Source organism: Takifugu rubripes, chromosome 19, assembly GCF_901000725.2.
Source record: "Takifugu rubripes chromosome 19, fTakRub1.2, whole genome shotgun sequence".
NCBI classification, from domain to species: Eukaryota; Metazoa; Chordata; class Actinopteri; order Tetraodontiformes; family Tetraodontidae; genus Takifugu; species Takifugu rubripes.
In genome coordinates this window covers 9,247,201-9,261,744 of record NC_042303.1, presented here as the reverse complement: position 1 = coordinate 9,261,744, position 14,544 = coordinate 9,247,201, and the positions used below count along the sequence as shown (strand labels likewise).

General features: G+C 44.8%; 2 protein-coding genes across 8 annotated transcripts; both read left to right on the top strand.

Annotated features, from left to right (window-relative positions):
- Positions 1 to 427: 427 nt before the first annotated feature.
- eno1b (enolase 1b, (alpha)) lies at positions 428 to 5,598 on the top strand. The gene is made up of 12 exons (XM_003973236.3): positions 428 to 554; positions 1,277 to 1,369; positions 1,530 to 1,625; positions 2,165 to 2,223; positions 2,314 to 2,383; positions 3,071 to 3,204; positions 3,298 to 3,520; positions 3,845 to 4,042; positions 4,518 to 4,719; positions 4,806 to 4,914; positions 5,010 to 5,068; positions 5,241 to 5,598. The coding sequence occupies exons 2-12, from the start codon at positions 1,285 to 1,287 to the stop codon at positions 5,308 to 5,310; spliced, it is 1,305 nt and encodes a 434-aa protein (XP_003973285.1). The 5' UTR covers positions 428 to 554; positions 1,277 to 1,284; the 3' UTR covers positions 5,311 to 5,598.
- Positions 5,599 to 5,867: 269 nt separating this feature from the next.
- Positions 5,868 to 14,243, top strand: rereb (arginine-glutamic acid dipeptide (RE) repeats b). 7 transcript variants are annotated; one of them, XM_029826342.1, is made up of 18 exons: positions 5,870 to 6,201; positions 6,789 to 6,926; positions 7,045 to 7,093; positions 7,223 to 7,347; positions 8,655 to 8,754; positions 8,853 to 8,951; positions 9,076 to 9,156; positions 9,242 to 9,395; positions 9,478 to 9,567; positions 9,653 to 9,843; positions 9,932 to 10,090; positions 10,184 to 10,294; positions 10,443 to 11,563; positions 11,639 to 11,831; positions 11,912 to 12,599; positions 12,688 to 12,828; positions 12,927 to 13,101; positions 13,226 to 14,243. In XM_029826342.1, the coding sequence occupies exons 4-18, from the start codon at positions 7,292 to 7,294 to the stop codon at positions 13,257 to 13,259; spliced, it is 3,393 nt and encodes a 1,130-aa protein (XP_029682202.1). In that variant the 5' UTR covers positions 5,870 to 6,201; positions 6,789 to 6,926; positions 7,045 to 7,093; positions 7,223 to 7,291; the 3' UTR covers positions 13,260 to 14,243. The 7 variants fall into 7 exon arrangements, with proteins under 7 accessions (XP_029682199.1, XP_029682200.1, XP_029682197.1 ...); XM_029826339.1 differs by lacking the exon at positions 6,789 to 6,926 and having other exon boundaries at positions 5,868 to 6,201; positions 10,187 to 10,294; XM_029826340.1 differs by lacking the exon at positions 6,789 to 6,926 and having other exon boundaries at positions 5,868 to 6,201; positions 12,927 to 13,141.
- The last annotated feature ends 301 nt before the right edge of the window (positions 14,244 to 14,544 follow it).

Sequence of the window (14,544 nt, the reverse complement as noted above, 5' to 3'; positions counted from 1 at the left end):
TGGTGTGGAGGATCTTAAATGGTCTGCGTAGAGTCCTAACCAGGCTTGGCCTTCTCCCCCACTCCTTAAGAAACCCTACAGATCAAGAATAGGATGGGATGTCATTAACCCTATAAAGCCTGACACACAAAAATAGCCAGAAAATTCTAATTTCTTGGAAATGAGATGTTTATTGAACCTTTTAACAAAATCCCAATTTTTCTTTTGCCATATCATTTTGTTTATGACATTTTTTTTGTATCAAATATGATACATTAGGCGATATAATTAAAGGTGTGTGAAGGTGGATCCCTAAACATTTGTGGAAATATAGCGTTCAAGAAACAAACTTGCAATAAGCTGCAATAAACTTCAACATAAACTGACCGTTTTGGTGTAGTTCACGTTTAACGACACAGAGGGCGGTAGTGTATAAAAGGTGCACCAGGTACTAAAAAGAAGAAGAAGAAGTATAAAGAGAAGAAGAAGAGCTTATCCGAGATTCTCAGAGACTCGCTGGTCGTCGTTTGTGTTGTCAACGCTGATTTCTCAAAAGTTTAACGTTTGGTAACAAGGTATCAAATATTTCACAAGTTTGCATTTGAAATATGTCTTACTAGTTGCAATCAATACTAACATTGCAAACATTTTCGTCATTTGTGCAAGTTCCTTTTTTTTTGTGAATGAATTATGTTAATTGAACCAATTGTATTATTGAGCTCCAGTGGTAAAAACAGGATTTCGCTACTATAACTTGGTGTTTTCTACAGTGGTGAACCTTGAATGCAAGATGCAGCAGTAAAGGAATCTCTTGCTCAACAAATTTTCTGATATAATAACGGTCTTTTTTTTTTTTGTCTACTATGAAATTTTTACAAATGATTTATTTATTTTATTTTATTTTTTTTGCGACAAAAGAAATGAATGAGAAACTTATGTATTTTGCCGTGGAAACAATTCTGTTATCTGAAAGCTTTAATTTCTACTGGTTTCTACAAATTCTACTGGTTGTTGTAGTTTAGACCTTAACCTTGTTCAGACAGATGTAGCACCGTTATTCGCATGTGATTAATCAGATGAGAAGTTTAAATCCAATTAGAACAGTAGCATGCCTGTTAATGTGCCCTAAGCTTGAAGCTAGGTCAGGATATTTTTGTGAATAAGCCCAGAACGGAAAGGAAGTAAATGGGTAACACTAAGGAAAGAGAAAATAGATTTTTATTATAGTTGTGGGAAACATTTTAATTTTTCTGTTTTTAAATTGGTTACAAATACTAACAAAGACTTTCTTTTTAAGGCATCACAATGTCCATTGTTAGCATTCATGCTCGAGAGATCTTCGATTCTCGTGGAAACCCCACCGTAGAAGTGGACCTTTGCACCGACAAAGGTAGGCTTCTTAATTTACCAATGGTCTAGCTGGTTGGTGCAAGAAGCCTCAATGACTAAAATTAATGTTTTGTAGGTGAAGATGATCCATGTATCTGAAATATCAGCTCACTGGACACTGTGTCTTTGTGTGTGTGTGTGTGTGTTTTTCCACCTTGTAGGATTGTTCAGAGCAGCTGTTCCAAGTGGTGCATCCACTGGGATCTATGAAGCCTTGGAGCTCAGGGACAATGAGAAGTCTCGCTTCCTTGGCAAAGGTTTGTACAGCACATGTTTTACTTTCTCTTGGTGTTAAAGGATTATTGAAATTCTAAGTGTAATTTGATATTTACCAGATATAACTACGTAAATAGCCCCCATTGCAGTTTCCATTTTCTCCACCCTTCTGTCATATTTATTCCTCTCTCTCTATCTCTTGTGCCCTCTGAAATCTCTCTGTCCAGATCTAAAGGGGTTAGTAACTTCCCATTGCCCGCGCTAATGGGATTTGTGCACTTGATAGCGGAACAATAATTGCAGTTTTGATGGCAGACATTTAAATGGTTTATTTAAAAGTCGACCATATACAATGTGCATGTGAGTAAAGCATGTTTCATTAATTATTTGATTGGGTGGACTGAATTGAAACTGCATTTGAATGTTGTACAAATCTCATCCTAACGTCTTTGTCTTGCATTTCCGTCTGCACGTGCAAATGAATTATGTTTGCATTTTTGATTCATGCCGTCACCACTGATGGTGAAGTGACACCGGCCCCTAATGTTGTGAGAAAATCATCTCGGTAATCTCTTCACAGGCGTCTCAAAGGCTGTAAATCACATCAATACTAGTCTTGCAGCTGCACTTGTCGGCCAGGTAAAACCGTTTTCACACTTCCTCTGTGCTTTTCAAATGCTTTAATCTTGACTGCGACTCTGTCTCAGCTCGTTTTGCTTTTCACCTCAGGATCTGTCTGTGGTTGACCAAGCGAGAATCGACCAGGTTATGATCGACTTGGATGGAACAGAAAACAAATGTAAGTAATAGGCTGTAAAAAAAATAGACATTTGTCCATTTTTATCAAGGTAGCGAGAACAAATGTAAGGGGTTTCTTTGGGCAGGGACATTTGCTATGTCACAAGACATTAAAATGTTAATCACCTGTACTGCAGCCAGTACAGACGCATTCCTGTGCACAGTATTTGGGCTACCATTGTCCATGAATTATGACCCATCTGGCCACTTTACATGCCTTACCCCACTGTTTTTACAAATGAACCTGCCATCCCAGGTCCTGGCAGGTGTCTGGTTTCCACCTTTGTTTATTACCCAAGAAATTAATTAACCTGAAATTAACGGCCGATTGCACATTATTCCTCGACACAAGATGAAAAAGTCTGCCTCGATTAATAGTTGAGACTAAGCTACCACCCGCCAAGGCGTAGGGGGAAATGGTGACCTGTGATTGGTCTTGCAGCCATAGATGTGACATCAGTTGAAGTATGAAATAAGCTTAAGAGTATTGGTACTGGTACTAGATCGGACCTTTGAAATGAAACAGTGGCGAAGTAGTCAGCACAGTCACCCTGTAGTAAAGGTTCTGGGTCTGTGTGCAGTCTCAAGCTTCTTATACCTGTGTGGGTTTTCTATAGGGAAGCCGGACCTGCTTACTTATTATGAAAGTTCCTCAGTAAACTTTGATGCCCTGAACTTCTTTAAACAGCACAATTTGGAGCAAATGCCATCCTTGGAATCTCCCTTGCTGTCTGCAAAGCCGGAGCAGCAGAGAAAGGGGTTTCTCTCTACCAACACATCGCTGACCTTGCAGGAAACACGGAGGTCATCCTGCCAGTGCCGGTGAGCATCCGAATGCCCAATTACATACACGAGATTTCTGATCAATAACGGCTTCCTTTGTCACGTCTAATTGCTTCCCTCCACCTCGACCAGGCATTCAATGTGATCAATGGCGGCTCACACGCTGGGAACAAGCTTGCTATGCAGGAGTTCATGATCCTGCCCGTGGGTGCAAGCACCTTCAGGGAGGCCATGCGCATTGGAGCCGAGGTCTACCATAATCTCAAAAACGTCATCAAGAAAAAATACGGTCAGGACGCCACCAATGTAGGCGATGAAGGAGGCTTTGCTCCAAATATCCTGGAGAACAAGGAAGGTACGCCCGTACCTCTCGTCTCTTCCTCCTCAGGGAGTTCACAAACCAATTATTCTAAAATTATTTTATTAATTTTTTTTTTTTCTAAAAATATAAAAATGTTTGCTTGTGTGTGTATTTTGGAACTGCAGGTGATTGAAATCAAAAGATTTTACAAATACTTGAACCATTTTATGCCAAATATTTTTAAAGGTGCAGTTACAGGAAAACTAAACATGAATAAGGCAGAAAACATGTATTAGAAATTTGTAAAATGGCCATTATTGTAAATGGTAACCTGTAATTTAGGTTTTTCCATATTGTTTTTGTTGTCTAAAAATGCAGCTCTGGAGTTGATTAAGGAAGCCATCTCCAAAGCGGGATATACAGATGAAGTTGTGATTGGCATGGATGTGGCAGCATCTGAATTCTATAAGGAGGGCAAATACGATCTGGACTTCAAGTCACCCGATGACCCAAAGCCTTCCATCACTTCTGATGAACTGGCTAATCTCTACAAGAGCTTTGTGAAGGATTATCCAGGTAACCGCCTGGCACACACACTTTTACACATCCTTCAAACATCTGAAAGGCCAAAACATTGAAAGCGGCCACACTAACGTGGACAAAAATGCTGTATCGTATTGAATCATTGAGTAGTTAACGCCTATTAAATTGCCCTTTGAATCCTCCCTTATTTTGCATTGTAATTGTGACAATAATCAAATCAGTTTGATTTTAAGTGTGTGGTTCCTGTAGCCATGGAGGGAGATCTGTCGCAGTATTTACAAAGTAGTGATTTACAGGTTATGAAACCATAATTATTACACTCGGAGGTAGAGAGGAATTTTGTCAGCAGATTGTCCTACTGACTCAATATTAGTTCAGGAGTTATTAAAGAAAGGAAGAAACCTGATAACAGCTGCTGACACTTTAACTTGGTCTGATATTCAGAATGTCTTGTGATTATCCAATGATACATGGCTGTAATTAACCTCCCCAATGCCCAAACACACAGTGGTCTCCATCGAAGATCCCTTTGACCAGGATGACTGGGCGGCCTGGACCAACTTCACTGAAAGCACAGACATCCAGGTGGTTGGAGACGACCTCACGGTGACCAACCCCACCCGCATTGGCAAGGCCGTGGAGGAAAAAGCCTGCAACTGCCTGCTGCTGAAGGTCAACCAGATTGGAACGGTTACCGAGTCTTTGAGCGCGTGAGTCTGCAGCCAGAAACCGAGCAGAAGTTGACCAGTTCTCCAGATCCAGACTGATGCGTCAATACTCTAATCTGTGCAAACAGGTGTAAGAAGGCTCAGGAGAACGGCTGGGGAGTGATGGTTAGCCACCGCTCTGGGGAAACCGAGGACACCTTTATAGCTGATTTGGTGGTTGGTTTATGCGCTGGACAGGTTCGTTTGAGAAAATGAAATCTTTGTTTGAAATGGAAGCGCAAAAAACTGGGATACAATAAAAACGGCTACTTGTTTGTTTTTTCCTCACACAGATTAAGACTGGAGCGCCATGTCGCTCTGAGCGTTTGGCCAAATACAACCAGATTCTTAGGTTAGTCTCACTTTTCCACAAAGATTTTTGATAATAAAATTCACACTTGTCTACCTTCTATTTCAGAAAAATGTGCTATTTTTAGTTACTGTCACTAATTACTCATCTTTGTACTCTTACAATTAGTCAATAATTTTCTTCAAATGATGTAAAATTCATGTTTGTATTGCAGAATTGAGGAGGAACTGGGAGACAAGGCCCGTTTTGCTGGGAAAAACTTCCGAAATCCACTGAACAAATAAATGGGCCGAGCTCCAACGCCACACCTTCCTCACCAATCACTAACAATAATCTGCTGGATTAGAAACACTCCCTGGTAAACAATGTAGTTCTGTCAAGATGGCTATTCCATGCATGTGTAGACCAATATAGTGTATTCTAAAACCTGTCTATCCACTAGTTTTTTTGGGGGTTTTTTTTTTTTGTATTAGCTCTTGTTAAATAAGAGTGAATTATTGGCACTGACAAAGTGTATTTAATAGATTTGCACTTGGAATCTAACTAAATAAAAATGGAAATTAATAAAATGATGTATTGTGATTTCCTCATGACATGTTTATTGGATTTCCGATTTTTACTTTAAATCTAACATTTGTGTGCGTGTGTGTACATGTATCTCCATGCGTGTACATACATATTTGTGTGCATATACACTCGGTGTGTAAAGCGCAAAGAAAAATGGCCATAGTGTTAAAAAGTCATTAGTTATGTACATATTCCATATGCTGCTGACGTGCATATGGAGTGCGGGGTGTCATGGTGGTGTCGAGGCGTGCGGCTCCTGCTCTGCATGGCTGTCCGCTCTGCATGGCTGTCCGCCCCGCCGCAGCGGTCGGAGCGGCCCCGGCGGCGCCTTCTTCCTCCCGCTGCTGCTCATCTGCAGCACATGCTCAGTTATGCACGCCACGACAACTTTGGAGGTTTAGCCGTGGCTGCTGAGGTCATTGCACTGAGAGGAAGGGAAGGAAAAAAACAAAAAAAACCCATCGCCTCCCTCCGCTACGCCGCCTCCATTTTGACTAGCCATGTAATAGGGGATTCGAGTAGTTTGTGTATCGCCCACTGAGCTGCGTAGTGTCAACAAGCCACAGCCAAACATCCTTCGACATGGACGACCTGTTCAGCCCGCGGAGGTAATTTGATTAACTCGCCGATTGCGTTTGCACCGTGTATGTAATATGCTAAAGGTGTCTTTCGACGTTTTGTGGCGTCACTTTTAGGGCCGTTTTTATGAAATATTCGGAGTGTCAGTGGTCACGAAGTTCGTGTGAGGCTAACAAGCTAGCCAAATAACGGCGTACTGGTAATGTCTCGTTAGCAGCTAGCAACAGATTGGGGATTCATGATTTTGTTTTGAGGGCTCGATTTGAGATCACCGGTCGCTTTCTTTTTTTTTTTTTTTTTACAGAGGCGTAGAAGAATATCGTACGACAATCAGATGGGTATTATACACAACGGGCAAATTAAGTGTGTGCATTGACCTAGTTTGCTAACGCTGTGTACAGTGGGTAGCTAAAGGTTACATACACAGCATCATATCATGTCGTCCATGCTAACATCGATGTCTATTGTCCGGTTTGCAAATACTTCGTCTTTAGACTTGTCAAGAAAGTAGTACACTGTTTTCGTAATGGAGACCGTAAAGAATTCGCAGCTCGCGTGTGATTGATTGACAGTTTTGTGCGGTGGCGAGTATCGGATTTCTCTCACGCAACCCTAGTAAACGACGCAGTTGACAGCTGAGATTGGTGGAGAGTGTTGCGGGGGCGGGATGACAGGCTGCTGTGCGGGGACTTGAGAAGGAGCTGCACAAACAACAGTTACTGGACACCCAGTGTGTCTCCGTCACCGATTCATGGTGAACTACTTCACATGCTCCTTTAACTGTGCACACTCAAGTAGCAATAAAGTGGTTGCAGGGCGTGAGGATGTGCAGCTCATGACAAGGATGTCACCTGTGTCTTTTTATATTTCAGGAGCCTGAACAGCACACAGGGGGAGATAAGAGTGGGACCAAGTCATCAGGTGCAAATCAATGAACCTTGTTACCTATTATTTTTGCATCTGCAAAGTGTTTGGGCAGTTTTAGGTGAATTTGGCCTTTAAAATGGAAGCGCCTCTTAGACGTTTGCTGAATTTTGTTATTTCTTGCAGGCCAAACTTCCGGAGTTGCAGCAGCGTCCTGCTCATGGTTTGCAGACTCAGACGGAGAGTGAGGAGCTGATGTGGACCCCCGGGGTCAACGACTGTGACCTTCTCATGTACCTGAGAGCTGCCAGGTAAATACAGTTTTACAGGTATTCTCCATTATAAGTTTCACGAATTGTGCTGGCAGAAGCCAAACAAGACCGGTTTTGAGTGTTAATGGTCATTGGGATTTAAATCGGTATGTGGTTTTGGTAGGTCAATTTAAATTGCAGGCTCCAAGGTTTATTTAAGCCAAGACTTAAATAAAAAAACAACATTTCTGAGTCTCATTGCTTGTGTCACAGTGCAGGAAATAGACATTGTTTAATAACCGGCTACTTGTTTCCTGCTTAGTGTTGTGAAAATCCTTTGTTTTTATTGGGAACAAGTGAAGAGAAATGTGCTTTAATCTGCATCTGGAGAAACCAGAAAGTTTATGTATGAATGCTGTTTACACACAAAAGGTCTCCTAAACTCACACATAATTACACATAATTGCATCACCTTGTCTAACTGTCAGAAATAAATTTCAAGCTGCAGCATACTGAAACTCATTAACAGCTTAAGAAACAAATAAATAAAACCATCAGGTCAGGATTTTAAGGTCATTGACACAACACAGCGTGGAGGGTTTTATTTTTTAATGGGCGCTTTAGTGCGCTAATCCTGGGTCCAATCCATAAAGTGCAAGATTACAAATGAAGCAGACATTTTCTTTGTTTATGTGACTTGTTACGCAATCGGCGTTACACAGCCACATGACCCTGCGTGATACGCATGAGGCAAAGTGCACCAGCCCACCTCCTTTGTCTGCTGCTCCAGTGCGCTCAGATTAAATCAAGCCATGCGTAATTCATCCCCGGGATGATGTGTAATTAAGGCAGCAAATGTAAGCGGTTCCAGCACTGCTAAATTTGCTCGGCGCTGGTGCAGTCGGCCGCAGCAGCAACACCAGTGTCACACTTGCCTCTCTCATATCTTCATCCTCCAACATGTAGCTCAGTGTCTCCCTGGAGCTGGACCCTTAGTTCACCATTAGCTTCTGTGGTAATAAAGGTCAGAATGTCTTATAACTGCATGCTCCTAATCTCTTTACCGAGGGTGATTTAGATTGTCACCTGATAGATGTGTCACACCTACTATGCTGTAAATTCAGCTGTCACCTTTAGATTTAGTTATTATTGTTGTGAATTGTAAACAACAGTGTATTTGTACAGATGTAATTTGCATATTGACGTGTCAAAGGCGTTAATCAGAGTAAAGGCTGTAAATAATATGTGATGTGATAAAATGTCAACATTGAGGAGATGTTGAGCTTCTGCCCAGTTCAACACTGTTTATTGTAAAAAGGCACACTGCCCCTGGTTCCATCATTAACACAGCTGTTTTGTCGTACAAGGAGCATGGCGGCGTTTGCAGGAATGTGCGACGGTGGCTCCACAGAAGATGGATGTTTAGCAGCATCCCGCGACGACACCACGCTCAACGCACTAAACATGGTAAGTGGGAGGGACGCAGCTCCAGGCCAGTGCAATAAGTCTGACAGCTTCCCTCCGTTGTTTGTTTTTCATCATGCGCTTTCTTTCTTTCTTTCCAGCTGCACGCAAGTCATTATGATGCAGCTAAAGCTCTTCAGCGCCTGGTTAAGAAACCTCTCCCAAAGCTCATTGAGAAGTGCTGGTCAGAAGATGATGTGGTAAGAGTCCCGAATCAGTAGTTAAACTGCCTTTCTTAAAAAACAAAGAAGCTTTCTGAAGATGTGGGTGAGCTGCTCTGCAATCAGTGTAACGTGGGTGTAACCTCAATATCTGCCCTCACAGAAACGCTTCATTAAAGGCCTCAGACAGTACGGAAAGAACTTCTTCCGTATCCGCAAAGACTTTCTGCCCAGCAAAAAGACAGTAATCAAACTAGCTTCTTACCTGTACGTATAAAGTGCTGGATGATTTTAAATAGAACCCCAACATGTTTTACTCTCATCATTAGGGAGAGCTGATCAACTTCTATTACCATTGGAAAAAAACTCCTGAAGCGGCAGGAACCAGAGCTTACAGGCAACAACGCCGGCAGCCCTCCTCTCGGAAGGCAAAGACCCGCTCGGCCGCGGCCACCACCAACGCATCATCGCGCAATTATTCCGGTGAGTTTGACGCTCGGCAGAAACATGTTTGTCTTTCACTGAAGTGTAGTGTTGCCTTCACTGACGCCAATGTTTTCACAAGCAGTGGATGCGAGTTCCGCCAGTGAGGATGATCTCGATAGTGACGACAGCGAACAGGATTCGAAGAGCTGCAGCCACTGTGGGGCAACAAGTAAGCACATGTGATTTCTCCCAGGCAGATATTTTCAACTTTTAAAGCTCTAGTAGCCTTTTCACGTGAGACTTTTCCTAATCAGACTCCAAGGAGTGGCACCAGGTTGGAAGAGGGAGCCGGTTGCTGTGCTCAACGTGCCGGAATTATGAAAACAAACACGGCTGCCTGCCGTCAGGTTCAAAATCTGGTGGTTCCTTCATGTTTAAACCTGTTAAGGAAGAAGAAGAGGTGAACAGCAAACATGGCATGAGGACACGGCGCAGCAGAGCACCTGTAAGCACCAGGCTAACCTGTTAGCCGCAGTGTAACGAAGCCATTCCAAACCACTGACAACAATATTTACTTGATTTATATTTTGAAGCAGTTGTCGTCTCTGAGAAGTGGACACAGGAGACTCACAGGCTCTCCCACCAGAGAGACTCAGCATTCCAGAAACCAGCACTCCCAGATCGGAACAAGTTCTATTTCATTGAGATCATCTTCCACAGATAAGAACGAATCCAACAGGAAGACAAACAAGGTAAACCAATATGTGTTCGTGCTGTAACAGAATGCACCCCTATCACACTCACAAATACTAGACTGTTAATAATCAACATGGTTGTGTTCGCAGAAGATAAAAGAGGAGGTTACATCACCAAAGACAACAAAACGAGTACGGGAGAGTCCTGCTAAGGAGCAGGATGAGCCTGAAAAGGTTACACCTAAAAGAGCAAAGACACAGGTGAGAGGGAGCGTCCTTCAATGCTGTTGAGACGCGTGTCTCTTCAGGTGCATCTACCTTGAGGCTTTGACAACAGACTTTTAAAGTTGTCTGATAAGAACAAGGTCTAAACTTTCTTCTCTTAAATGCTGTTTCCGTGGTCCTCCAGGATCCACAGGGCTCCCCGTCAGAGGGAGAAGCCGAGGTGGAGGAAGAGAGCTCTTCAGAAAGCCGAAGCACCCAGGAGGATGGCAGCAGTGACACCAAAGATATAGATCAAGACAACCGCAGCTCTTCTCCCAGCATTCCGAGCCCTCAACAGGGCAACGAGAGTGATTCTGATTCATCCGCCCAGCCCAGCGGTGTACCGTCGGAGCCCGCGCCTCCTGCGGTTGCATTGGCTGACACACCGGTCCCACAGACCCTCCCTCCTCAGGGGCCTGCCGTCGCTCCTCAGCCGGTCCCAAGCACCCCCTCTGCTGATCCTGCACAGAGCCCCCCTCCTCCTTCTCCCGATGTCCCTCAGACAGCGGGCGGCCAGTCGGTTGCTGCAGTGGCGCCCAGCAGCAGAGCGGCATCCGTGTCTCACTCCCAGTCTGGGCCGCCGATTCTGTCTGGACTGGGCCAGGACTCCGTTCTCTCCCCAGTATTTCAGGTCCCCCCATCTCTCAACACTGCACAGCCTCTGCAGCCTCAGGGCCCCCAGCGACCCCCAAACTTTTTTAGAGAATCCCAGCTGCCCCAGCCTCTGTCAGCTCCTCAAATCAAGCCACCACCAACTACTCCAATTCCACCTTCACACAAACAGATGCCACACCAGTCTCCCACACCCTTTCCTCAGATGCCCTCCAATCTACCCCCACCCCCTGCTTTGAAGCCCCTCAATTCTCTGCCCAGCCAGCATCCTCCAGGTGCCCCTCCTCCCCCTCTCCACCTCATGCCTCAGCCTTTGCCTGCATCGACGGTGGCCACCCATATTCCGGTGATTTCCCAGGCGCAGGCTCACCCTGGGAAAAGCACGACTTCCTCTCACACTCCTGCCGCAGCCTCACATCCCCTCACATCTGTGACACACTCCGCCACGGGGCCTCTCCCGGGTCTCCAGCCGTCATTCCCCGCTCACCCACCGAGACCGTCACCGGGTAACACAGCCGAAGGGTCGCACATTCAGATTAAAGAGGAGCCCCTGGACGAAGTCGAAGAAGCAGAGAGCCCTCCACCTCCGCCTCGCAGCCCCTCACCAGAGCCCACCGTTGTCAACATGGCCGGGCACGCCAGCCAGTCCGCTCGGTAAGTCCACACGCAGAGCGAAGCGCCGAAGAAGCGCTGCTTCTTGGTTCCAATGACGGCCGATTTGTCTTTCAGGTTTATCAAACACCTGGATCGTGGTTACAACTCCTGTGCTAGGACCGACTTGTTCTTCACTCCGCTTTCGTCTTCCAAGCTGGCCAGGAAAAGGGAGGAGGCGGTGGAAAAGTCCAGGAGGGAGGCCGAGCAGGAGCGCGAAAGGGAGAAAGACAGAGAGCGGGAGAGAGAAAGGGAGGTGGACAGAAATGCTGTGAGTGAAACCGTCCTATTCTGACATGTTGTCTCTCCGGAAATTTGCACTATTGATCCCACACTTTCTTTTAACCACAGAGAGCCTCTAGCTCCTCCCACGACAGTCACATGAGCGAAGCTTCCTTGACGATGGGGCGCCCTTCCTTCGAGCAGCCGCCCACCACCGTGGCAGCTGTTCAGCCCTACATCGGCCCCGACACTCCTGCCCTGCGCACCCTGAGTAAATACGCACGGCCCCACATCATGTCACCGACCAACCGCAACCACCCGTTCTATGTATCGCTGGGCCCTGGCGACCCCCTGCTGGCTTACCACATGCCCGGCCTGTACAGCGCGGAACCGAGCCTCAGAGAGCGTGAGCTGCGGAACCTCAGGGAGAGGGAGCTGCGTGAAAGGATGAAGCCTGGCTTTGAGGTGAAGCCCCCAGATCTAGAGACCCTGCACCCCTCCGCCAATCCCATGGAGCACTTTGCCCGGCACGGAGCAATTGCCCTTCCCCACATACCCGGCCCCCCCCACCATTTTGCCCCCTTCCACCCTGGGTTAAACCACCTGGAGCGGGAGAGGATGGCGCTGGCCGGACCTCAGCTTCGCCCAGAGCTGAGCTATGCAGAGCGGCTCACCGCCGAGCGTCTTCACGCGGAGAGGATGGCGTCCGTGGCAACCGACCCTGCCGCCAGACTGCAGATGCTCAACGTGACGCCGCACCATCACCAGCACTCTCACATTCACTCCCATCTCCATCTGCACCAGCAGGATCCGCTAAGTGAGATTGGATTGGATTTAATCAGTTAACGCCTGGTGAAGCCGACCTTCATTTCTGTAGTAATTCACCGATTTGATTATTCATCCAGGTTCAAGCCCACATCCTCTAGTGGACCCACTGACAACAGGACCGCGCCTGGCCCGCTTCCCATTCCCCGGTGGCCCGATCCCTAACCCTCTACTTGGGGATCTTCCGCATGATCACGAGATGCTGCGCCACCCACTGTTTGGTTCGTGAATGCAGCTCTTTGATACCTTTCCCTGTTTAGCTACGTCAACATCCCGTAGTCATGATTCTTCACTTAGGCCATTTTTGCATTTCAAATAGGTGCAGCTTATCCACGAGAGCTTCAGGGAGCTATTCCTCAGATGTCTGCTGCTCACCAGCTCCAGGCCATGCACGCTCAATCTGCAGAGCTGCAGAGGATGGCTATGGAGCAGCAGTGGCTGCACGGGCATCACCTGCATGGAGGACCTCTACCTAGTCAAGAAGATTACTACAGGTGAGGGTTCTTCACTTCAGTAGCACTGAGAAGTCCACAGGTAAATGAGGTTTGAGTTGTACTGGTCTGTGCTTGAACCGGTGTCCGTGTTGTAACTGTGCAAACGTCTCCCTTTCTTTCTAAGCCGCCTGAAGAAAGAAGGTGACAAGCAGTCTTGAATTCCAGGTGGTGCTTGAATCCCTGCACTCATAACCAGTAAAATCATAGCTACTTTTGCGACAATAAGATAATATTTGTGTGTATGTTTTTTGTTCTGTTTTAATATATTTTAGAGAAAAGCTGTGTATCTATATGCACATTCCTTGTTCAGCACTTAACAGGGGTGTCAGAGCCTGTCTGAGGGTTTCATATCACTCGAGAATTTATACTAGTTTTCCTATTAAAATAATTGCCGGTGTCGCCTGGTGATGTGGGACTGAAAGCGACAATTATAATGGTAACTGACTTCATATGCAGCGATGTTAATTTGTTTAAATAATGCTATTGTTTAAGATATGAAAGCAGGCTGGCTTTGGTGTTGAGGTTAAATGTCCCTACAGTTTATGAGACTTCTTTGTTCAGAATGACACTTAAATCTGTGTGGATGATTGTAATGACCTAGCATGATTCAGTCTTTGTTTCCCCAACAAACTAGACTAGTAAGTTGCATTGTGGTGTTAAGACTTTTAAAGTATAGTAGAGGTCAGTTTTACTCCTGTTAAATCTAATATTTGTCTAAATCCTAAAGTTTTATATATCAAGATATCTTTTCACGGTATAACCGAAGCTTTTATTCCCTCATTTTTGAGATTGTAAATATTACATGTTCACAATATTCTATATGAATGAGTATTATTAATATAGCAGTAGACGTGAACACTCGACCCCAGAATAAGCACTGTATCATTAAAATATCATTTAAAACTGTGTATTGTATTTAGCGGACTTTTAATCGGACCATGATGTCACACGATTTCTTTGATTAGGTTGAAAACAAAGTATTTAGATTGTTTTTGATGAAATTACATGAATTGGATCCATATTAAATCTTAAGCGTTGTGATATAATTATAGAAAAACTGTCTTTAAATGTAATATTTATGTGATAAAATCTAAAAGTGTATCCATTGCATATTTATTTCAATAAATATTTCTGCAATGACACTTGACTGGTCGAACTTAAGCTCTTTTGTGTGTTTGAGCAAAGCAGCCATTTCTGTTCATTGTTCTGAATATTGGCAAAGTCTGATAGCTGCTGTTCTTGAGGCTGCCGGAGCAGATGATGCTGAATGGACTGTGAGTAACGGGAAGCTTAGAGGAAGTTCTTGTTAGAACAGGAAGCTTTTATTAAACAGCACAAAAAACATTAGAATTGACCTACCATGTTTTTTGCTCACAAATTCCACATGACATCATTATTTCTCTTATCTCCCTTATACGTTGGGGTTCTGACTTTAATTACACA